This window comes from Micromys minutus (genome assembly GCF_963924665.1).
Source record: "Micromys minutus genome assembly, chromosome: X".
In the NCBI taxonomy this organism is placed as follows: domain Eukaryota; kingdom Metazoa; phylum Chordata; class Mammalia; order Rodentia; family Muridae; genus Micromys; species Micromys minutus.
The window spans coordinates 79,714,649-79,741,033 of record NC_137970.1 but is presented as its reverse complement, the minus strand read 5'-3'; the positions used below and the strand labels follow the sequence as shown (position 1 = coordinate 79,741,033).

At 41.5% G+C, this 26,385-nt stretch overlaps 1 protein-coding gene across 1 annotated transcript in view; it reads right to left on the bottom strand.

The window, feature by feature from the left end:
- Positions 1 to 26,385, bottom strand: part of FRMPD3 (FERM and PDZ domain containing 3) — a gene marked incomplete at its 3' end in the record, with an annotated part of 69,927 nt that overhangs the window by 37,908 nt on the left and 5,634 nt on the right. Inside the window, exons 3-7 of the mRNA XM_080909631.1 lie at positions 25,285 to 25,330; positions 9,972 to 10,076; positions 5,541 to 5,648; positions 2,729 to 2,860; positions 575 to 694 (exon numbers count right to left, since the gene is read on the bottom strand). Coding sequence (XP_080765757.1) covers positions 575 to 694; positions 2,729 to 2,860; positions 5,541 to 5,648; positions 9,972 to 10,076; positions 25,285 to 25,330 — 511 coding nt within the window. The remainder of the gene's footprint in view (positions 1 to 574; positions 695 to 2,728; positions 2,861 to 5,540; positions 5,649 to 9,971; positions 10,077 to 25,284; positions 25,331 to 26,385) is intronic.

The following is a 26,385-nucleotide window of genomic DNA, read 5'->3' as shown; positions in this document are numbered from 1 at the left end:
CTACATAGCAAACATTTGCTTTACAGCTAAGGGTATACACATATCTTTTCTTCTATGACACCTTCATTGTCTTTCTCTCATGTAGGTCTGGCAGGCTGCTTCTTGGATGTCATTGACACCGAACCTTACTGAGGTATATTTATAGATATATGAACTCTGGTGAAAAAAAATTCTCTCCTTTATTCATCTCTGATTTTCAGGACTTGACCCAGAGTTTGACTTCAATAAATGTTTCTGAATGGAGTAAAGTCAATACTGTTCCCTTATTCAACCTAAGTATTTGGGTTTGAGGGTTTTTGAACCCCAAAGAACTTGTCAAACCTTGGTATTCTGTAGAAGTACCAGAGTTACTAGAGTTGCTTGTTTCTGAAAACAGATGTGGGCTCTGGGTAGACAAGTAGTATTTTGACAGTCAAATTCAAGTCACCAGACCAGCTAACTTGACCATGGACCTTCAGAAAGGAACGAGCAAGCTAGAGGTTGAACTTACAGAGCAACTTCATTGTGATGGCAGAACAGCCTGCTTGTTTGTGTGTCCACTGGTCTATCTTTGTGTTTGAAAGCCAGACCCTACCTGGATGTACAGGTACTCAAAAGCAGCAGGATCCCGACGTAGCAGCTCCACTGGGTCCTTGGGAAAGAAGCTTATTCGGAAGAGGCATTTCATTCCATGGTAGTGTGTCCGCTGCACGACCTGAGACCCAGTGGGGAGAGGGTGGGGGAAAAACCATAGAATCAGTGACTGGGAGGTGGCAGGCAGCTTGGAGACTTCTTAGAGTAGGACTTATGGATGAACTAGGCTGTTGTTTCCCACTGTTGTCTCAAACATGGCAAATTCATATTGAGCATTCTTTCATCCTGGGTTTTACTTTCCTTACTTTGAGTTATCCATGGACAACCACAGTCTAAAATAGGAAATTCATAACTTTTATTATAGTATAGCTCGATAATTACTCTATATTTTATTAACTTATCAATAAAGCTGGGGTTTTTGTTTGTTTGTTTGCTTGCTTGCTTGCTTGCTTTTTGGACAGGAACTCACTTTGTAGATTTGGTTGGCTTGGAATTTGCTATCACTTAGTTTGGACATGCTCTTTATCAAGAATGGGGTCTATGCAGTAGCTCATGCCTACAATCCCAGTACTGGTGAGGATCATCAGAAGTTTGAGGGCAGTTTGGGTAAGACCCTGTTGTCTCACTGTCCCTAAAAAAGAATTGAGTCTAAGTGCCAAGATAGGAGTTAAGAAGAGAGGGCTCCTGAGGATTTATCAGCTTCTTGCAGACATGCTTGTTGTTTAACTATTTGATGCCTAGAGAGTTTAAAGAGTGAAAACCACATTTGGAGAGACAGATGAAACACGCTGTCAATATAATGGTAATCATTGAACCTGGAGGTGAATAATATGGTTCATTATACTGTATTCCATATATATTGTTTATGTGAACTTTTTCATAATAAAGAAATTTGAAATCCCATTTGGAACAAGAAGCCAATTTGACTCAGCGGATTATTTATTGGTAGGATAGAAGGTGCTTCAGCTCTCTATGTAAGCTGAAACTTGAATCTTTCTTTTGAAAAAATACATTCTTTTTCTGTGTATATCTGTCTTCTTTGTTTTGAGACAGGATCTCATGTATCTCAGGCATGCCTTTCACTCAAACTCAACGTCTAGTCAATGATGACCTTGAATTTCTCATCCTCTATCTCCAAGGGTTGAGATTAAGGTGTGTGTCACCATACCCAACAGCAAGAAGATCAATAGGGTCTGGTACATGCTGGCCAAATATTCTACCAACAAGCAGCATTCCCAGCCTTGTTTCTTTGTAGCTCAAGCTGCAGTTGGTAGGCCTAGGCTGACCTCTAACTCCAGATCATCCTGCCTAGTTTTTCTAGTGTGTTATCTTGCTGGACTGAGTTTATGAGTTTTGATTGGCTTCCACACACTTTCTAAATGCTCTATCTATATCTTCCTAACTTTCCCCCTTCTGTTCTTTCCCGCCCTACCATGGAATACTGACTGGCCCTGGCTCATTTCTGTGATGCTTCCTGGTGGTTTGCTATGGGTAAAATCCCATACAGAAATCCTAGATTTCAACAGTCTTTTTTTCCATACATGTAGTTATGGGGATGAGATAATTTTTTCTCCTATACTTGGGAAGATGATGGAGGCAACCTATTCTTGATACTACACTGTCCATTCCTAATTACCATTTGATTCTACTTCTGACCTTCTGTATCACAGCCCTCATCAAAGAGGCCAACTTTTTTATTAGGAATCAGAAGGGTCTAGCAGGCAGTATTTCCAGGAAAAAGGAGAGTTGCCAAGTAGAGACCAAGACAAATGCCTTTGTTGGGTCACAAAGGGCATCAGAGGCTATCTGGAGATGGATAGTAACTCCCTCAGGTAAGGCTAGGCTATTACCTATAGGATGAGTGATGAACAAATCCTTTGGTTCCATTCTTAGAAGTGCACATACACATAGACACACACACACACACACACACACACACACACACACACACACACACATATGTATATATATGCATACATATGCACATAAATATGCATACGCACATACACACTCATACACACATCTCCACATACACGTATATATACACCCTCCATCTCAGATTGGACCTATGACTTCTGGGAGCTGGCTAACTCCATTGTAGTCAATTTTTCTAGATAAGCAGGATCATGGATGCCAGAATAAAAGGATGACTTACATAAGCCAAGGGCTGCTTGTCCTGGAGAATCAGGAACTTGTGATTCTGTTCTGGCCCAGTATACTCCAGCACAAGAGCAAAATGCTCAATGTACCTCAGGGAAAGACGGTCCTGTAGAGTCGCCATCACATCCTGTAGAAGGGAAAGAGTCTTTTCTGATTCGAAGTCACTCAGAGGAAAGAACACATGAGGCAATATTGGAAATGAAGCCTTCGTGGTGGCCCAGATACTGCGTTATGGGATCAGAAAATGGTCGCATGAGTGTTACCCAGTGGCCTGGGCCCTGAGGAGCACCAAAAGTCTAGGAAGAGCAAGTACATGTCCCTGAATTCCCCTGTCCTGACATGGTAAATGAAGGCTGTTTCCTTCCTCCATCTGTACCTTTATCTCTCCATCTTCCCACTCTCTCCTCCTCTATTAGATAAATCATTTTCTGAATGCCTGCGGAGGGCCTGGCACTGTATTGGTTCTCTGCTCATCTCTCTTAAGTCAGAATGTCCATTTGGGTTTGTCTGTCAATGCAGAGGAATGAGCAGAAGCCAACGCTACATTGCTGTGATTAAAAAGTATACTATTTCCAGATTCATAATCTAAATCAAATGACTTCAGCTACTGGCAAAATGTTCATTTTGGGCCATAGCTAGCTTTTATAGACGATCAATTTAGCAACTTGAAAAATGTGTCCACAAAGAGGAACAATGTCACGTGTCTGGAGTACAGTCAAAGATCTGACTACTTTTGGGCTCCGTCTGCTCTGCTGCCCTACTTTTAATACTAGGGCATCTGAGAACATATTCATGGGGGCTGCTCAAATGTCAGTTTTGAGGCTTTTGCCATATATTTGCTGTGGCTTCAGCGTACACATTGCAGTGTGGATGTTTACACAGTCAGCATGTCTCAATTCCCAAAGGCTGGAGGGAAGCAGGCTTGGGAGCTCAAAGCTCTCTGATGGTCAGAGCTGCCAAAGCATCCCTTCTGTGTGAGATACTCAGTCATTTGAACAGAGGGCTGCAAAGAGCTGGGTACTTGAGAGGATTTCTTTGTGCTATTCATGTAGTTACAGAGGCTTGAGTGTTACTAGAACTCTGGCATAGACAGATGCAATTTTCTTTGCAGTTAAGCTGCATTGAGATTGTGGACAGCCAAGCCAGTGATTGTCAATTGGTGTTAAATGTGTAACTGTAACCATACCAGACTGTCATTTCATCCAGCTTCTTCTTTGGGACAAGTGGCTTGGAAGACTGTCAAAGTTCTAATGAATATCCATGCACCTTGCTGAAGTTTAAAGTAAGACCAAGTTCCAAAGGTTGGCACTACTTAGATGCCACAATGGTAGTGGCATTGTGAGGTAAGGAGTGCTCTCAGCTCTATGACTAAGAAAGGTTGGTCTTAGGGTACTAACTTAGGGTACTAACAAATTGACAATGGGTATTTTAACCTTGAAGAAACACCAAGGGAGATTCTGGTACTTAGATGGCCTAGTTATGTTTTAATGTTTCCTTTCATAGATTAAGATGTTCCATAGCCAAGAGACCATGCCATGGCTTCCTAAGGAGTACACTTGGATCTTAGTTAGGTTACTTAGATATATACCTACATAGGCCTAAGTCTTCCAAAGAAACTTTGGGCAGGACAATTAATCATTCATGAACTGTTCTGTTCTCTGAAGGACACTTAGCATCTTTGACCTTGAAACACTAAGCACCAGTAACATGATATATCATGGGATGACCCACAAACACACTTAGATACTCCTCAAACCAATATAAGAATGATCAGTAAACTCTGGTAGTAGTATACACTCGTGAGGCCATTCTGAGCACCTGATCATTCCTACAGACAAGTTTTCTGGCTAAGGGTGTTCCTTCCTCTCTCCCTTATTTCCTTCTGGAAGGATCTCCCCTTGTAGCATAGGATGACTTTGAACCTGTGATTCTCCAGATTTAGCCCCTTGAGTACTAGGTTTACAAGCCTGTGTCACCATGTGTCTTTATTTCTAGGGTCATCTTGGTCATTGCATGGGAACCACAGGATAACTGTGGGAAAGGTAAGTTGCCCGGACAGGTGTCAAGATTGCCCAGCAATCTGGGAAGTTGTGGTTGCATAAGAACATTCATTCTTGGAATAGTGTTCTCCTGGCAAGAGTCCAGAAGAACCAGGGATAGATATTTATGTCTCAGTGCAGAGTTAACCTCAGGTAAATCCTATCACCACCTCTACTTTTCAGGACTAAGAATCACTAGGACTTTTTGACGCCTGGCTGAGCTGTTAAGAATCGCAGTGCAGCAATTGCTCTTCCTGCGAAAAGAATAGCCAAAGGGCTGTGGCTGGACTTCTCAAATCTTGCTTCAGTGCTTAAGATTTGGTTGTTATTTAAAAAGCAAGACATGGATAAGCTAATCTCCCAAGAGATCACATTTGTTTATTTCTCTGTGTAAACTTGTGTAGGTGTGATTGTATCAATATAAATCACTTTGGCTTTATAAATGGCTTAATGAGCTTCCTATTGCTTAGCTCCTAAGAGTCCTGAAGGAGCTGGTGTATGAACATAAAGTAGTTGACAAGCAGATGTGCATCCATGTGCATGCATTTGCACATGCGCGAACACACACACATTTTTACAATAATTAGCCCACAGCTGGCCATGCAATTTCCCACTACCAGCCTCATCGGAGGGTTATGTTTGTGCAGCCGTGCACTCCAGAGCATGGAGAAATCAAAAGCAATTTTATTCCAGCAGTGAAGCCATTGTGAGCAATCACAGAGGAACACAAACAAACAGGTACCCCAGGTGAGGGGATTCCTTATGTACCTTAACAGTGGTCCGGCCATCAAATGTGAATGACTTGATCTGCCCATTTTCTAGGAAAACCTTCAGGACATTGGGGATGAGGAGGAGAGCTTCCTTCTTCATCATTTTCTATGTATACACAGAAAAGGGGGAGGAAGACCCGGGGGAGTTGTAGCAAGGAAAGGAAAGAAGGAGATGGAGGTAGAGGGGTCAAAAGGGTATGAGAAGAGACAGAGGAAGGACCAGATCAATAATAATGCTATATGCAGACAAGAACAAAATCCCCAAGATGCTGAGCTATATCCAAATCCACTCCTCTTTTTTCTACCGTGGTATATTAGCATCCCACTGCAGTTTGATGCTGTGGGCCAGTAGAGACCATGATATACAGTATGAATTACTCATGGAGGGATTTCTTTGGAGACCACTTCATACACCTCAGTTTATCTTCAGACTTCTTTTTCTACCAGGCCCTCCACAAGCCCATCCTTTGCTTTTCTTCTGCCATTCTCTGATGCTTAGGATGGTATTCCAAGCCTCTATGCTAGGCAGGTGCTCTACCACTGAACCACTTTACTAGCGTCTTGGGGTCCTTTTCTTTTTCTTTGCCTTTTGGAGACAGATTCTTATTATGTAGCCTCAGTCTGGAACTCACTGAGTGAAGCAGGCTAGTCAGAACTCACAGAGACCTACCTGCCTCTGCTTCCCAATTGCCGAGATTAAAGGTGTGTACCACCATGCCTGGTTCTTCAGGCCTTTTAATGTTTGGATCCTGTCTGATTCTCTGGATTCGTGTCTTACCACTGTAGAAACCTCACTGCTTTCATGACTCGATATCTCTGACAATTCATCATTCAGGGACTGCCTTACTAGCTCAGGGCTCTCAATGTCTCTTACAATGAGACTCTAAGTGCTCATAGCACACACAAAAAAATCATTGCAATAACCAAAAATACTCTCAAACATTTCCAAAAGCTCTTTGAAAGTGGGCTGCATTGATCCTGGTTCAAAAGCACTCACTGGCAAAGCTCATTTCTGAACAGCTGATAATTCCTTAGCGTAAGCTTTCCTGGAATGGGGGTTCATTTATAAATATGAATGTGAATTTCTCAATTAACAACAACAACAACAAAAAAAAAAACCCAATTAACTGATGGCCATCTTTTTTCTGTCTTCATCTTTTTCTTTCTGGCAAGCTCCTATTCAACCTTCAAAATCACGCTCAAACAAGTATTTTATAAAACTGTGGATCTGGCCTGCCCATGGTTTTCTATAGCAACCTATATACCCCTTTCTTAGTCTCTCTCCCTCTCTCTCTTTCTCTCTTACACACACACACACACACACACACACACACACACACACACACACAAAATTTTATTTTATTTTATTTTGGTTTTTCAAGTCAGTTTTTCTTCTGCATAGCTCTGGCTGTCCTGTAACTCACTCTGTAGATCAGGCTGGCCTCAAACTCAGAGATCTGCCTGCTTCTGCCTCCTGAGTACTGGGATTAAAGGTGTATGTCACTGCCCAGCAACACACACATTTTTTTTGTGAGTGTGACAGAGTCTTCCAATGTTTCCCAAGCTACCCACAAACTAACAACTCTCTTTTTACTAATTCCCAAGTGCTAAGATAAAAGTATGTGCTACCTAGGCTGGTTTCCTTCTTCTCCCCACTCTGAGTACTAGGACTACAAACATGTATCACCATGCCTAGTTTCCAGCAATATTTGGAAGAAATCTGTCATTTAGAATCAAACAGTAAACTCAGAGCACAAAGACCATGTCTAGTCATCATTATGGTGTCAGCAATGAATAGCATGGCTGGTGCATCATTGATGTTAACTAAATGAGTGCTAAATGAATGAACAGCAAGCACTTACTATATTCTTACTTAAATAGATTCACAAGGAGGATGCACATATTCACTAGGCCCCTATAATCTGTTCTATGGGTAATTGCAGTGTATAGGTGGCCAGATTCTTTAACTCAGTGGCAGCCATGGATCGTCTATATTGCATACTTAGCTCATGCTGAGCATCCAGAGAGCTACAACAATATTAGAGGTCCTACGATGGCTCTGGTGTGTAGCATACATCTTTAGTTCCAACATTGGAGAGGTGGTATAAGCTTGTAGATCTCTATCAGTTGGAGGTCAGCCTGGTCTACATAAGGAATTCTGGGTCAGCCAGGGCTACACAGTGAGACTCTGCTTCAGATAGATAGATAGATAGATAGATAGATAGATAGATAGATGTATGGATTCTGTGTATGGCCAATTGGGTTCTGAGTTTTGAATGAGATAGACTGTCAGAGTAGCATGAGTAGAACCGTTCAGATCTAGCAGCTGTTATGGATAAAGAGCATCAAAGATGAAATTCCTGAGCTTGGGTGTGGCTGACAGTGATAAGGAGCCAGGAGGCAAGTTAGATGGGATCCAATCAAGGAGGAAAGCCATGGACATCAATTTGGAAAGGTGTGATGATGATGTCCAGGCCTTGCTGATCCTAAGGTGTCCCACTCCTGCCAGGCCCAGAGGCCCAGGCTCCCCAGGCTGAAGATGCTCAGCAGTGGCAAGTTTTATTTAGCACACTGGGTTGGACTCAGATAATTACTTAATTGATTTTGCTTAAAAATAGAGTTGGCAAGGAACGCCCACAGGATTTATTTTTGTTCTGGCTGCTTAATAAAGCCTTGGAACACAAGGGGAAGGGGACAATGGGGCAGGCTGGAGTCACCTGGACTTGGACTCTCCAGGTCTGAACAGAGTGCTATGGTCCACACAGACAGCAATGGAGAGGGTTAGAAGATGGATGTGTTTTCTCTCCTAGACAAAGTGTCTCAAGCCAAGTTTGGGGCCTGTCCGAGAGACAACTGAACTCTGAGTAAGTTCTAGTTGCCCTAGGGCAGTCAGTTGCTATTCTGGTTGAACTAGAAATGGCTCTTCAATCTGCCTGTGGCCTGTGAGGTATGGAACTTGAAGGTTGGTAGGAAGATGAAGGAAGAGAAGGAGAAAAGAGGCAAAGGAGGCAGGACATTGCATGTCCTGGCCTTGACTGTGACTTTTGAGGTGGGATCAGATCCATCTGTCCATATTTTGCAAACTCAATGCTTATGTCCTCAGAATTTTCAACAGTTCAGGACCCCAGTGTCTCACTGGTGACATGAACCTTGTGATCTGTTGCACTCTGATCCACAGGGGCTCCGTCCTGTTCTCTCTCCTCTCTGGGCATCTGTCTTTTAACCATTTAAGGCTCTCCTTAACTGTTTCTCTTGGGATTGACATGGGATCCTGAGTGTTAATAATTTAGAAAGGCTTCTAGGTGCCCTTTGAGCTTCCTAGTCTTCCTCATAAAGGGATGCATGAAGGCCTGAGCTGCATTTGGAGAAGAGAGGCAGGGAAGACACCTGTGTTCTTTCTCTTCTGGGTGGCTCTACCTCGGAGAAGTAGAAAAAATGCCTGACATCCTGCTGACTCCTCTGCTCAGTCTGGGACTGCTGCTATGTCTCTCAACAACTGCAGCTGTTTCTTAGTACATAAATGATCAGGCTTCCTGACAGCCCATACCATCCTACAAAAATACACCAGTGCCTACTTATCTCTATGCCCACTAGGACATCACCAAATTCTGAAGATTCCTGGGAAGTTCTGGGCCAGAATTCATGACTGCTATACACACTGACCTCTGCTCTTGACCTAACTCCTCTCATCCGAACATCTGGGGTAGTTGGCTTACTGCAAGCATCCCTGACGACCAGCAAGAAACTTGTGGGATAACCAGGAATCCCTAGATTGGCAGCAGCATGGCACGGGCTGGCCAAATGTAGCTGCTTTTTGAGATATCACACAGCAGGACATTTGCTATAGTCTCAGTCTACAGCACTTGTCCCCCTAACCCATGCCCCATAGAAAGGTCACCAGTGGCAAGGAGCGGGCATTTCTTTTGGATCCCTTCTGGTGCCTGGGAAAAAGTTAATGACTTAAAGCAGAGTCTGTATCATTGCTGCTAGCCAGCTACCCATCAGCAGTCTTCTTCAGTCAAGATGTAGAATTGCAGGGCCACTTAAATGTGAAGAGTTCAATTGCACCAGCCACTTGTTCTCCGGGTCTTCACAAAACCATTACTTCCTCCCTGCTTTTATCAAGCATCCAAAAAGATGTTTATGGAACACTTGCCCTGAGTGTACACTATTGTGCTAGGGACGGAAATTTCTCTAAGTACCATGAAGATCCAGAGGGAATCAATATGTTTTTTTTTCTCTCTCCCTTCCAGTCTACTCTGGATGCCACACATTCCTATCTCTTCACTACCCACTCACTCAGAGCACCAGGATCCTTGTGCTCCAACCCTTTCATAAAAGCATCCACTGACAGAAGCCCCTGATTGAGACTCAATAGCCAGGTCGATTCTGGCCAAAGAGAGAGGAGAGAAGCCAAGATGGCACTTACTGCATCTGTTTCTCCAATTGCCACCTGCTCAGAGAATCGGACCTTCACAGGATTGGACCTCAGCTTGGCCTTCTTTGCAGCACTGATGAAAGCAGATTTGGGGGACTGGAAAAAGAACAAAGGACTGGTGAGTTCTCCGTTCCTTTTTAGTATTAGAGTTAAGATGTCTATCCCAATATAACTGAATCTGGTAGCTTGCATCTGTAATCCCAAGAACTCAGGAGTCTAAACCAGCAGATCGTGAGTCTGAGACAAGCCTGGACTACCACTGTAAGATACTATCGAGAGAGAGAGAGAGAGAGAGAGAGAGAGAGAGAGAGAGTCACAGAGAGAGAGAGACACAGAGAGAGACAGAGAGAGAGAGACAGAGAGAGACAGAGAGAGAGAAGAGAGAGAGAGAGAGAGAGAGAGAGAGAGAGAGAGAGAGAGAGAGAGAGAGAGAGAATACCAGTACAGAGATATTTGGGCTTACTGATCGATGAGTCAATAGACAAGTATTGATTACCTATTAAGCGCAAGGCTATGTGCTACAAGGCAATGTGTTAATTGTCTCCCTGTATGATTGGTGTGCTGTGAAAAAGCTGGGCATGAATTGAATTTGGATAAACTGAATCCCATTATAAATTTTCTAAGCCTAAGGAGGTTTGCAAAAAAAAATCCTCAGTAATCATATGCATTAAATTTTTACATATTCAGTTTTCTTAATATGGGATTGACTTGAGTAGTAGACTTCGTTGTGTGTGAACACAAACGTCCCAGAGGATCTCCAGCAATAATCTTATTGTCTTACAGGTACACCCCTAGAAAAGGAGACTTATAACAAATATTTTTGAGCTCTGAGAGAGAGGAAACCCAGCCCTCCAAAATGACTCATCCATACTTTCTGAACTATTCAGAAAGAGAGAGATGAGCGATTTAGCTCAGTGCCCCTGGCTTTCTACTTCCAAACACTGCATCACTTTGTATATTCAATTCTGCATGAGATGCCCAAAGAATCAGTCAGGCTCTCTTATTCTTGAAACCTTTCCCAAAATTCAGCAGGAAGCATGATTAGCAAACACTGTAAACTACAGTTAGCCTTTGTTACCCACAGCTTTGCATTCATGCGTTCAACCAAGCACAGATTAAAAATACATGAAACAACAATGGCAAACCCTCTGTCTCTGCTGAACTTGTACAGAGATTTTTTTTTCTTGCCTCCATTTCGTAACCAACACAGTGGAACAGCTAGATGTATGTAACATTTACCGTGTATTCATCTTAAGTCATCTAGAGATGATTTGAAGTATTTGGAATGATGTGTGTAGGTACCATGTAAATACTAGTATAGACATATATAAAGAACTTGAGAATCCATGGATTTAGGTAACCCTGAGCCCAACGTCCCTGTGGAGAACCAGGGAAATGTTCTTCTGATTCTAATCTTCTGTTGCACTGCAGACAGCCTAGCACGTAGGAAATGCAAGAGTCATGGCATGCTGAAGTATCTGGTCTTTAGGAGGACTTATTTATGCATTTGATTAATTTAACAGTGGCTTACTGCATGTCTGGCAGCGTTCTAGATAATGAGGTATACAAGAGCAAAGCTGAACAATTCCATGGCCTTTCGGTGTATGTCTATTCTATCAGGGACAAAGAGACAATTATTTTAAAAGTTTTTTTTTTTTTTTTTTTTTTTTTTTTTTTTTTTTTTTTTTTTTTTGAGATAGAGTCTGGCTATATATTCCAGGCTGGCCTTGAACTTGTGATACGGATACTCTTGTCTTAGCTTACCAAGTGCTAGAATTACAAATGTGCATCATTGTGTCAGGTTACTAAATATCTTTTATGTAGCACATAACTACAGTAGTACCCTTTTTTGTAATTTTACTTTTTTTTTTTAAATACAGGGCCTCATATAGCCCAGACAGGCCTTGAACTCATAATGCAGCAAAAAATGATCTTGAACTTCTGGTCCTCCTAACTCCACTATCCAAATTCTGGAATTATAGGCAAGTGACATCATGCCCAGCTTGCAGTTTCACCTGTGGTTTTAGTCACTGATTATTAACTTTAGTTTAAAAATCATACATAGAAAATCCTGGAAACAAACAAATACATTTAAAAATACATTTTATTATAGTACATTGCTATAATTATTCTCTCTCCCTCCCTCTTTCTTTCTTCCCCTGTTTTTTTGAGATGGATTTTCTTGTGGCCTTAGCTGTTCTGGAACTAGCTCCTTAGAGCAGGCTGGCCTTGACCAAAGAGATCAGTCTGCCTCTGCCTTCCCAATGCTAGGATTAAAGGGGTGTGCAGCACTAGCTCTTTAATTACTTTATTTCATAATGTTATTGTTGTTACTATCTTACTATGCCTAATTTATAAATCAAACCTCTCTGTGTGTGTGTGGCTCAGTACTGTGCATGAGGTCTTGGACTATCCTTGCAGATAAGGGGGCGGGGGAAACTACTGTAAGAAAACAAAAGCAGGGTAAAGGACTACACAAGAAAATGTTAAGGATGGGCTCAGTAGGAATATATTTTAGCAGTTTTGAAAACTCCAATTGCATTATTATTAACTAGTAAAATATCTTCGCAACAGATCTAAAAAATAATGTATTCCACCTGTCTAAACATACTTTGGGGTTGGAGAGAAGGCTCTATGAGAGTAATAATTGCTCTTCCATGGGTCCTGAGTTCAAATCCCAGCAACCACATGGTGGCTCACAACCATCTGTAATGGGATCTAATGCCCTCCTCTGGTTTGTCTGAAGACAGCGACAGTGTACTTATAAACATTAAATAAATAAATCTTAAAAAGAAAAAACCCACAACACTTTGTTCTCTGAACAGCATCTCCTCACTCACTCTTCTTGCCCCCAGCTTTTGGTAAGCATAATTCTTTGCTTTTGTAACTCTGCTGCTTTTGTATTTCATTTAACAATGAGATCATACTGTCTTTGTCTTTTTGTGCCTTGCTTAGTTCATGCAACACAATGTCCTCCAGGTTCACCCATGTAACAAATAACAGAATTTGATTTTGATTCTCCTTGCAGAGCTGAAACTGAATCTCAGGCCTTCTGACAGTTTCCTTCTTTTACAATTGTAATATTATTCTGTTGTATGTAGGTACCATATTTCCTTTGCATATTCCTCTGTCTATAGACACTTAGATTGATTCCATATCTTGAGTTTTGTTAGCAATTCTACAGGAAACAATAAGCGTGAGTATCTCTTCAAGACATTGGTTTCAATTCCTCTGGGGACATATGTATATGTTACAATCATGTATGTACACACACATAAACACATTCTAGGGGAGGGGGAAGCAATTTACATATTATAGTTAGGGAATACCTAACATGGACTCCAAAGGAAAGAAAGCAGAGATTCTATGAGGCTATCTGGAGAGAGAAGCTTCTGTACAAAAATAATGGTAAAGGCGCTAGGCATAGGATTGAGGTATATAGGAAATCCCTGTACCTGGAAGACAGTGAGAGAATAGGTATCAGAGGGGTGTGCTCTAAGAGGCAGCTGAGAGCTGAGTCATGTGGGGCCCTAGAAGTCATGGTGAGAAGTCTGGAATTCATTCCACTGATGAGTTTTATGTAGACAGGGTTTGATGTGTGTGTATGCCTCTGGCTGCTGTGAGGAAAATAGAGTGTAGGAGGTTAATGGGAAGACCAGTTATTAAGTATATATACAATGGGAAGACCATATTAGGTATGTCTTAATGCAGTATTTGTGATTGCAGTGAGACACTTAATATATGATGCTGGCATGGGGTAGGATGATGATAATGAAGATGATCAAATTGAGTACATTCTGGAAATATTTTGAAGACAGAATCAAGATCATACACTTATGGGTTAGATATGGGAAGTGAGAAAAAGAGAAGTCTATAGGAAAAGCAGGATTGTTATTTACTAAAAATGAGCTCTGAGGGATATATTAGGTTTGGGGACATTTTAAATGCCTCCTGTATGGGCTTTGCCTTGCCATAAAGCCTTCGAGAATTCCTTTGTACCCCCAAAGGTACATACTAGCTGGAAAAGCAGTACATTAGGTCATTATTTGCCATTTACACTGTGGCTAGGATTCTTTTACTGGATCAGCAGAAGGAGGGCTGGGCCCTAAGATAAAGACACCTTAGAAACAAATTGTCCTCATCAAGTCAGCCTTGGGCCCAGCTATATCCGAAGGGGTCAGCAATCATATCTCCCACAAGGTACAGATTATGAAAATTCACTTCTTCTACCTGAGTCCAGCTGGAACTCCAGCAGTGGGTCTTGGTTCTGGCTGCAAAGAAGAAATGCTTGCAAGAGCTTTTAAAAACCTCCAAGGACCAGGCCCTATCCCAGGCCAATTACATAAGTCAGTGTGTGTGTGTGTGTGTGTGTGTGTGTGTGTGTGTGTGTGTGTGTGTTTTGAAACAGGATCACATATCCAGTATTTTTAAAGAAATCTTCTGATGTTTTTAAACTACAGTCAAGTCTGAGAACCATCAAGCTAAAGGAATCTTAGATTTCTCATCCTGAGGAACAGAGGTGTTGGCAGCAGACAGTGTGAAATCCAGGGCTGGAGATCTTTGCTGAAAGCAATTATAGTAGTGATTGCGGTGATTGTTCAGGAGGTCAATGCCTTCGTATGTTGCAGGGCTTCATGCTCCAATCCTGGGTGGGGGTATTCAGGCAAAGACAGAAGCCAAAGGAATGGGCCAGATTGAGCTGTGCCTCCCTGGGAAACTCTGCTTGACTCAGTTTCCAGTCAGCTGTTTGTCACTAATGCGTCACAAACACAAAGCTGGCGGACTCTTTGTTCAACCTGATAGTTTTTCATTCACCTCCCTTCTCCATGGTCATATGCTGCCAGTTTTCTCCATGGCGTGGTGTGGAGCAAGGCATCCTAGGGACTTGAGTGGACCATGCAGTCCCCCATTTACTTTTACATTCGAAACAGGGTCTCAGAAAAGGAGGATAGAACTGCCTTAATATAGCCAAAGAAGCAGAGCTCCAATGTCCTGAATTCTGATTTAGCGATCACCCTCCCCACAGCAGGCTGAAGTTGGATGTCCACTCCTGACCTTTCATTCACAGGTTCTGGTTCTACCTTAGCCCTAGGCAACAAATCTGAACAAGGAACAGACTGTTTTATGCATAAATACACTGAGGAAATGCTGGTAATTTTGCTGTTCCTATGAGAATCTAAATTACATCCAGTGAAATGTTTGTACTACCACAAGGAGAACATTCAGGTATTTACAGCCACAAACCCACAAAGGAAGTCGAATGGCCAGGGCTTTCAGGGATTACCATCATTTCACTGTGTCTGTTTCAGAGCTATTTTCAGCTTGTTTATGCTTCATTCCTCATCGACCTTTGTCTTCTCGGTCTCGAAGCCTCTTTCCTATTCTCAGTCTTTGGTCTCCGCTGCTAATGGTGACTCACTCATTGCCAGCTGCTCTCTGCTAGATGTCACAGAGTCATGTCTAGCCCGATGCTTAGATACAGGTGAGGTCTGATTTCCAGACCAACACAAAGAGGCTCTAAAGGTCTCCCTGACCCCAATAGAAGAGTTAGAGGAAGTACTTAAGGAGCCGAAGGGGATTTCAACTCCATAGGAAGAACAACAATATCAACCATCTAAACTCTCCAGAGGTCACAGGGACTAAACCACCAACCAAAGAGTACATACATACATGGGTGGGTCTACGGCTCCAGCTACATTTGTAGCAGAGGGCTTCCTTATCTGGCATTAATGGGAGGGGAGGAGCTTGGTCCTATCGAAGCTTGTTACAGAGAAGGGGGATGCTGGAGGGGTGAGCTGGGAGTGGGTGGGTGGGTGAGGAGCACCCTCTTAGAGGTAAAGCGGAGGGGGTTGGTGGGTTGGGGTTTGTAGAGAAGAGACTGTGAAGGGGGACATGTACATAAATAAAATAATAAAAGTATAGAAAGGGAACTTGAATTTAAATTGGCAGTCTATGGAAACTGTAATATTTTATGATTATCATAAGGACTTTTAAATTATATTACCATAACAAACTTCTCTGAAACACACAGAAATCCATTCCAAACTTTTTCATACCATAGACACCTGCTGTGGAAACTTCTGATTTCTTTGGAAAGTCAGTTATGTCAAATGATGTTTTTATTGGGGCACACAGTTGAAAGGATGCCTTGCTAAAAGCAGGCAAGTGAAAGAAAGTTTTCCTGAAGCAGACACAGGTGAGAGGATGTTTTGCTATAGTGAACATGTGAAAGGATGCATGGTTTATTCAATCTGACCTAGCAGACACTGGGGGCAGGACCACTGGTTTGATTTGTTCAACCTTTGCTAACCACAGGTATGTATTGGCTCTGCGTATGGTAACCATTGAGAGGAACTCACCAGAGAACAGCTCCTAAGGTTTGTGGGACTTCTTACCACTTCAGTGGCCTTGGGCCAGTTGGCCAAACTTGTGGCTTCTTCAGGATTGAACTGTAATAGCTGCTGGTTCCTGTCTGGTGTCTGCCTAGAGGACTGATCTGCAGCTGCTGAGTTACATTTGGTGTTTGCTGTGGGACTGAACTGCTCCCAGAGAACTCGTGCTGAACAGGTCCACTTCCCCCAGATCCTAATAACTTTCCTCTTCCACTACCTCTGCTGAGCACTGGGCTGGAGGAGAGGTTGAACCCTTATTAAAACAGGCTGCAAAAAATTTATATCTACAAACACCAAAAATCTCAGATGCCGAATTCCCTTAAATGAAATCTCAAATAACTGATTATAACTTCTGTTCATCTTTTTGACTTCTTGAAATACTTTTTCTCTCACTTATGATAACTAATGCAATGCAGATGTGATATCAATTGTTATGCTTCTAAATTCAATTAATTAAAAAAAATCTGCGAATCTTCAATATAGAAAAATAAAGAAAAGGTCTCCCTGTCTCATGTCATCTTCAAAGCTTAGCTGTGGGGCCTGAAGTCTATAAAACTAGGGTGGTCCTGTTGAAACATGCAAACTAACGTTTTAGGGCCCAGTGGATTACAGGACTGCCTGGGCCAAATCTTGTCTACTATATGTTTTTGTAAATAAATTTTGATTTAAAAAGTCATGATCTTCATTTATGTACTGCCTGTGACTGCTTTGAGGTTACTGTGTTTATTTGATAAATACAAAAATATTTACTATATAGTTCTTTACGAACGTGTTTTTGCCTTTAGTTACATTAGCATGCACTAGCCCACTCCTTCTAAAAATTTACCCCCAAATAAGAACCACTGGGGAATGGTTATTAACATACAAAAGCTTAGGCCTATGCTCACAGCACTTAGAAATCAGAATCCCTCAAAGAGTGGGGCCCAAGAATCTACACTGGTGAAGATGTCCTAAGCCATTAAATATACATTAATTAAGTACCTTAAAGCTGAGACAGCTGAGCTCTTCACTGACCCTATTTCTCCTCCTAGCATCTGGGAGTGTAATTTTGCAACAAGCACCCTTTCTGGCTAAGATGAATTTTGGCTTAAAACACGGGACTAGAATTGCTAAGTACCTCTGTGGCCACTGCAAGCCCCTTGAAGCAAATATGAAGGCAGAAGCTAGGTGAAATAAGGAATTGAGGAGAGAGCCTGCACTTTCCCTCAGGGCTAAATTCAGCAGCTGCTGATTCTCTGAGCATTTTTTAATTTGGTGGCTCTATTAGCACAGATTTCAGGGCTGTGATCACTCATATTTTGGTTGAAGTCAAGTATATAGGGCCAAACATTAATACTTAATGGCAAGATATGGCCCCAGTCTTGTAAAATATTATTTTATTTGGTGCATAGTAGTTATACATATTTAGGTGAGCCATGTGATGTTTGATGCATGTATATATTGTATAATGATCAGACCATAGTAGTCAGCACCTCAAACTCTTGTCATTTCTTTGTGGTAAACCTATCATGTATTGTACTGTGTTGCAATATAGATTAAGTATAGTTGCTTTGTTCAATTGGATGCTAGAATTCATTATTTTTGTATAACTATGAAATCCAGAGAAAACAGTGGCTACCACAGGCTCAGAGGGTGAGAAGGGAGTTTGAACAGTAGGGTAAAAGCTACATTTCGATACTTGCTTCAGCTTCTTTCCTCATTTCCTGATTGGCCTTTCTGTTGCCTCATTGTCTTTGACACCTGAGCCTGCTTACAATCAATTTCCATAGCAACAGCTGTGGGCTCTTAGGATAAAGGAAGGCCATCCATGTTACACCAGATGGGAACCACAGTGCCTGCTTTTCAGCACCCAGGATAACCAAGTGATGAATATACCCTCTCCTGACCTGCAAGCTTCCCCCAAGCTACGTTTTATCTAGCCTCATTCCTCACCTGCCTCCAATATTGCCACTGGTGGTACTTGGTAATTCTTCTCAGCTTCCTGCACGCAGTGGGCTTGTTCTACTTCTAGGCTTGCTTCACACCATCCCTTACTTAGGCCTACCTTTAGGGCATCCCAATATTCCTTTTGACCAGCTAAATGCTATCATTTCATCAAAACTTAGTTCCAGCAGAGTGTGGTAACACATACCTGTAATGCTATCCCATATGAGGCTAAGGCAGATAGGAGGTTGGTTAAGTTTGAAGCCAGCCTGTGCTACATAGGGAGAACCTAATCTCAGCAACCAAAAAGAAAAAAAAAAAAAAAGGAAAACAAGACAAAATAAGACAATCATGATAAAAATCATCCCAATTCTTTCTTCTGGATTCTTCCTCAGTTCATCTGTTTTCTTTTCTACACTTCCTTCAGTATTTGGTTAATCCACACTGCCACAGTTTATCTGCTCAATCAGGTTATAAGAGGTAGTATTTAACATTACTATGCCTCTTCCTAGCACTAAGTGCAGGTAGACTTAGCATAAAAATATTAGTTTGATTGCTTATAATTAATAATGAATTAGTTCATGAAACCTGAAAGTATGATCTGGTGCTCACCATCTTCATAAGCACCATATCTTAAAAAAACGGAGGACTAGAATTGCTAAGTATCTCAAAGGGCTCTGTGGGAAACCATTTCTATAGTTATTTTCATTCTTCTGAGTTTTCTTGGAAAGATGGCTCTAAGCAGAAGTGAATCTTGCTCTTTGGGTTGCTCTAATTTGGCCCTACTTGGGAGGAAACTATCTTTCCTTGTGGCACCTTAAATTTTATTTAAAATTTAACATTTGCTGAGGACCTACCATGTGATAAAGTCAACAGATACCATAATAAACAGTCACAGGGAGATGGTTATCAAAGGGTTTAAGAGAGCCTTCATTACGTTGGCTATACATGCAGGTTGGTGGAGGTGTGGTGATGGTTGAAACTACTTCCCACAGTGGCATGCTGTAGTACAATTTATTCTATTATTCTGTTAAGAGAAAAATGTTAAACGAAAGAGACTAAAATCATTTGGGGAGCCCTTTCAAAAGTCCAATATCAAGGTCCCATCCCCAGAGCTTGTAATTCAATTAGTCAGGGCTAAAACTTGAATATAAATGGTTTAAGTGTTTCTCTTGTAGTTCTCATGAATAGCCTGGGCCAGGGACCATTACCAGGTACCAAATGAAGGAGCAAGAATTAGACCATTATTTATTATCTGGAGCAGGGAGGATCCTTAGAGATTATCTGATCCAGTATTTTCTCAATACCATTGGTCATCAGAATCACCTATGGGATTAGGACAAATACTGAATTGTCTGCCACATCCTAGACATATCAGGGAACTGTCTCCTGGAAGGTTTGGTAATCAAACTTTAACATGGCAAGATTTCATTATGAAGCAGTAATCTCCATACACATACAAAACGCTAAGTGGCTGCTTGATATGGGGTATAATATTGAGTATATATTGGGGTCTCCAAGAAATTTTCTCAATAGCTTGAGAGAGAAGATTCTCTTAGTTAAATATTGTTAGACAGTCAGAGTTCTATAGAGATGCAAACACCGAATTAGTGCCTGGCAAACAGTTGCTCCAATATTTCAGAGATTATAATCTTAAAATTCTTAAAAATAATTCATCTTGGTAGAGTCTATCTTCTCTATTTCAGGAAGAGAAACTGAGAATCATGACTGTTAAGTGTCTTACTTGAGGCCACCTCCCAGGTTCTAGACTTAGGATTCAAACTCTGCTAAGTAGTCCTACAGCAGAAGGATCTCCCACTTGGCACTATGCCCTACTGACTTCATCCTTTAGAAAACTCTCTCTCACACTTTTTCAGCCTGTCTCTATTCCTACCTCAGGGTCTCACTTTGTAATTCATATGGGCCTAGAACTATATAGTGAGGACTAACCTCCAACTCAAAGTGATCATTCCGCCTCAGCTTCCCAGTACTTGGGATGCACGAACCAACACGCCCAAATTCCTCTGAGTAGCTCTGTATGATAGCTGACATAAGGAAGAAGACTGGTCATTGCCTTGCTTTACCTCAGCTTGGAACCAGGTATCAGACACTTTAAACTTTTCATGTCCTGTGCATAGTCACAAGTAACCAGGAAAATACCATGGGTATTTGGGAGGTTACAAATAAAATCCAAGGCTGGACAATTTTATGTCCACAAAGTCTTTAGGAAGGATTAAATGTACATGTATGTATGCTTTGCACACATACATGTATGCCCCATTCAATTGGCATGTACTAATTTGGCAATACTAGTTGTCAGATATTTAGGTATTCTTTTACATTGCTTGGTAAGTAATAGCTCTTCTAAGTTTCCTAGGTGCCACTTGACTTCTCCCATGAGAACATTTTACACGTGTAAACTAGACAAAGTGCTAACAACTGGCCCAACGAGGAGGCTTCCAAGATTTGTCAGTTCCTAAAGGTTTTGATTGCTATACACCTGTGTATGTAGCTACCCACTTCTATGTTCCAAGGATTCAGAAAGAACAAAGCAAAGAACTCCTACCTGAGGGCAGGAGCTGTGGATCCATGCCTGTTTTATGAACTGCAATATTCCTATCCCAGACAAGTGACCAGAATAGCAGGAATTTGATAAATGCATCACAAATTAATGAATGACTTAGAAGCTCTCATCAGGGTAGGTAATTCTGTTTGAAAGATAGGCATAATCAGATAGGTTTTAGAGGAAATGAACATTATTAGAAGACATGTCAAGGGACTGGACAAATGGCTCAGTAGTTAAGAGCACTGACTGCTCTTGCAGAGATCCTGAGTTCAATTCCCAGCGACCACATGGTGGCTCACAACCATCTGTAATGGGATTTGGTGCCCTCTTCTGGTGTGTCTGAAGACAGCTACAGTGTGCTTATATATAATAAATAAATACATTTTTTTAAAAAAGAGAAGATATGTCAAGTAGCATTAAGAATAGTCAAAAGGCAATAAGAACTAAGAAATGCACAAGGAGGAGAAAGAAAGCAGCCTGGCCATCACAAAGGGGCAATGAAGTGGGGAGGTTGTGGCATCAGATTTAAGAGGAACGGGAGAGAGGAAGGTTAGGATGGATATGATGAAAATGTTTGTTTCTTTGTTCTGCACATCAGCCTAGTACTTTTAAGTTTAGGTTGTCTAGACAGCTGCAACCTGGGCTTCCTTCATTCAACCAGTATTTATTACTACCTCTTCTGTGCCCCGTGTTGTTCCAGGTACTTGGGATACAGCAGTAAAAAACAGCCACCACCCTTTTTGAGGTGATATTCTAATGATGGACAAAGATAACAAACAATAGTAACTTAATGTTTCAAGGGAATTTGAGATGATAAAGCCATTCTGGAAAAACAATCTGGCAGTTATTTAAACTAAACACACACTTACTATATGACCCAGACATCACACTCTTGAGCATTTATCCCAGAGGAATGAGGACTTATGCTCACAAGAAACAAAAAATGTTTATAGCAGCTTTATTCATAATAGCCTCAAATTAGATGCAACCCGGATGCCCTTCAATGGTGGATGATTAACTAACCTGGTGCATTCACACCATGGAATACTATTTTACAATAAAGGCAACAAAATATCGCTACACACAATTTGAGTGAATCTCAAGGGCAATATGCTAAGCCCCAAAGGTTCCATGTAATTTTATGCCATATTGTTCCATTTCATAGTATTGTTGAAATAACACAGACATGGAGAACAGATTAGTGGTTACCAAGGATTTCAGATGGAGTGGGAGGGGTGGGTGTCTCTGTTTAAGGGTATCAATAAGGAATCTTCTTTGGTGGTAGCCTTTTCCAGTGTTTTGATTGATTGATGGATGTGTAAGTGTACTGCTGATAGATTCACACGAAATCGTGTATATGTATAAGATCAATGCCGAGTTCCTGAAAAAAAATAAAACTTATGTGTTTATTCTTTTTGACACAGGGTCTTGCTATGTGCGATGATTACTCCTGGCTGCTAACTTGAGTTCATCTAGAATGAGCTAAAACACAGGTGGCTGATTGCACACCTGTGAGGTTTCTTTTCTTAATGAAATCTTTTGAGGTGGGATCCACCTCTAGTCTGGGCCACACCTTCTGTCGGCAGCCTATAAGAAGGACATGGTTGAAGGAAGCCTGCTCTCTTTCCCTACTTGTTCTCACTGGCAAGTCCATTCGTTCACTGCCATTAAAGCCTATGTCTTTTGAGATTCCAGTGTATACTGAAGACCAGCTGAGACATCTAGCCTCGAGGGTTGTACTGAATATGTATATTCATATTTATGATACATGCATATGTATTTATTCTATAAGTCTTTCCCTCTAGAGAACCCTGACTAATACATTATGCTGCTTGCCTGTTACTCAAGATTGAAGTGCTGAGGCTGCAGGCATGAGCCATTTCTCTGATTTCCTGATTCCGATATTACATTCTAAACTTGTGGAAGATGGAACCATTACTAACAACAGGCTATAGATGATGTCTCTATGCTAACTTTGCAACTTTCTGTGGCTACAATTAGTTCAAAAGAAAAGCTTTTAAAATACAGTTGTTTGAGCTCTGAGGAAAAATTAATCAGTAGCCAGAGACAACAATGGATAGATGATGATTTAGAAATGGGACTCAAGCCAGGCCTGGTGGTGCACACTTTTAATACCAGCACTCGGGAGGCAGAGGCAGGGGGATCTCTGAGTTTGACACCAGAGTGTCACACAGTGAATTCCAGGACAGCCAGGACTACACAGAGAAACGCAGTCTTAAAACACTACAAAGGGTTGGGGGTAGTCAAGAAAAGCATCTTCGAAAAGGTGACATTTGAAAAGACCACATTAACAGAGCAACCCTGCACCTGTAATCATGGACAGGGCACGTGGATACAAGGTCTCGTGTAACCCCTGCTGGCCTTGAATATACTATGTAGCTTAGACTGACCTTCAACTGATCCTCTTGCCTCTGCCTTCTGAGTGTTGGAATTACTCACTGATCATAGGAAATTCTAACCTTGCAAAATGTCTGTTTTGAGTCATGATTTTCAAGACAGGATAGGTAGGGATTGACTGCCCACTGCTTGCTAGGCTACTACACATTGTGCACTAAAGTGTGGAGAGGACTATTCTTAGCACTCACAGAGGGAGGGCCAGGGTTTGTTTTCTCAGAGGTAGAGAGATGCAAGTAAGGCCTGTTAGCCTGGGGTATTGTGCATGTTGTTGTAGTGTGGAAATGCTATGTGTATGTGCTGTGCATGTGTGTATGTGGAAGTGTGTGTGTGTGCGCACATGTGCAGGTGTTCACATGTATGTATAAGCCTGAAAAGAGCTGCACACTACAGAGCAAGGTAGCAGGTTCTAGGTTTGATTTGGACCACGCTTGCTTCTTGATTTGTAAGCCCAGGTTTGCCCCAGTGCTACATTTCTGGCTTTACAGATAAATGTCTCTCATTGAAAAATCTTTCCCTTCATCTGTATCTGGTGTTTGGGAAATCCTGGCCATCTCTTAAGGTCCATCTTTTGTTCTGTCTCCTTCAATGGGGTGCACCATCAGTGCTGCAGTACCAGAAAGTTCTATGATACCAGGAAAGGCCATAAGGTAGAGTGAGACTATCATCTTGAGTGAGGCAACCCCGTCACAAAAGAACAGACAAAATATGCACTCACTGATAATTGGATACTAACCCCAGAAAGCTCTGAATACCCCAGAAACAATTTATAGACCTTACGAAGCTCAAAAAGAAGGAAGGCCAAAATGTGGAAGCCTCAGTCCTTCTTGGAAAAAGAAAAAAAAGAACAAAAATAGTGTATTCATCATAAATATTATTATGTAACAAATTTTGTGAGCTATAATAAAATTTTATAAAATAAATAAATTAAAAAAAGAAATTTTGCATCTGAGTTTATGACTCACGTCAAGGTTGCTATAAAGATATAGGCTAGTTACAGACACTGATTTAATCCAATGTCTGGGGCTGGAAAGATGGCTCAATGGTTAAGAGCACTGACTGCTCTTCCAGAGGTCCTGAGTTCAATTCCCAGTAACCACAAGGTGGCTCACAACCATCTATAATTGGATCAAATACCCTCTTCCGGTGTGTCTGAAGTCAATTACACTGTACTCATATAAAATAAATAAATCTTAAAAAAAATCCAATGTCTAAGAGAGGGGAATTGGATCTTTTGCCTTCTAAGCAGTAGTGTTGATTATTATGATAATGTATGCTTAGGAAATATTCTATAATTCCAAACCTCAATTTACAGATTAGAAAAAGGGACTCACCCAGGGTCACGCAGTGAGCTACTGAGTGTATCACGAGAAAATGGAAGCTCTGGTCCAACTCTGTCTCACTATATAACTTTGGCTGGCCCGAAACTGGCAACATACACTAGGCTGGCTTAGAAATCTTCGAGATTTACCTTCCTCTGACTTCCAAGTGCAGGGATTTCGATTTTTAATTAATGTTTGTGTGGTGCTGGGAGTCTAACCCAGGACACTAGACTCTATGGTTTTCATCTCCAGCCATCCCAGACATTTTTTATGAAACGCTTCAAATGTAGCACCAGGTCTCACACATTCCAGGTCAGTCACTCAGTCTTCATATGGATGAATAAAGGTAGCATCGATGACCTGCCAGGACTTTATGGGAGATGGGCATATTCAAGTGGAGCACAGCAAAAACATGGTGGAAAACAGACTCTAAACTGGAGCAGTGAGCAATTTAAAGCAGAGAACGTGTTACGGAGCCTAGCTCTACACAGCTCTTCAAAACTTTTCAGCCCTTTAAGTTCACACCTGAATCTGTGTGCCTCTCATGTCTGCCCTACGTTTTGATCCCTCTTCCTTCCTAGGTCTCTGGTCCCTCTTCCACCCTAGAGTGCTGATTTACATGATGGAGTCATTTCTTCTTAGGCAGGAGGTAGGATGGAAGGCAGATGGCACAGAGGCTCACTCACCTGATGAGTGTGAAGAACTGTAAGAACGATGGATTCCTTAGCACTCCTATGGAGAAAAGAGGGAACAGGAGAGCAGTATATCATGCACTAGGTATTCATCTAGTACAAGAAGCAACACCAGAATGTTCCCTTGGGTTGCATTCAGATATATGGATTAGGACAGAGGGTAATCTGAGTATCTACATGGATGCCTTGCTTCTCATCATTTGTGGAGACTGACACAAAACCCATCCATATTGGTTCATACGGGTGCTCAGCTACGGTATTAGCATTACCTCTGGGCTTGTCATTTCTCAGGTTTTCTTTTCATATTCCTTCTCACATGCTCTGTAGAAATCACCAAACCTTAGGTAGAATTGTATCTGTAGACTAGAAAATTCTCAAGGAAAACTACAGGCCTGAATTATAGAACTCAAAGGGCACACAGCCAGAGAGTCCTGGGAACCATGTACAATGATTATTGGCAATTTGGTATTTAAGCAAGAAGAGAAACTCAAAGAAAAAACCCAAAGGAGGTCATTTGGTCATTGTGACTCATACTCAGCAGCTTTGTTTTAATTGAGGGATGAAGAAATGCGAGCCAGGGAGCAACAGATGGAAGCCCAGACTCTCCAGATAGCAAATATTCAAAAGGATAAAGAATCCAAAACTCTTCCGACAAGAATTATGCCAACGATCAAAGAGGCTGTGGGGTATGAAAATTCTCTCTCAGGAATACATAATCTTTTAAAATAACTGAGTGAAACTGGAATAGTTTTCTCTGAAGGAGTTTTCCCTCTCCTTGATGGAGTTTTCCCTCTTCTTGTTGGCCCTTTTAAAATGTTTATTCAAAGTCATCCAAGGAGAGTCATGCCGGGTCTGACACCATACACCTGTGATTCCAGTACTTAGGTAGTAGAGGCAGGAAGATCATGAGTTTGAGGCCAGCATGGACTACACAGTAAGACCCTATCTCAAATATCACCACCACCACCATCAGCAGCAACAATATAAAATCTACCTTGATTTTGGTTACTCATGTTTTGGTTAAGACTCCTGTTCAAGGACATCTAGTGAACATTCCCCACATTTGTTGAGGCAAAGTCCATTGACCAATCAGCT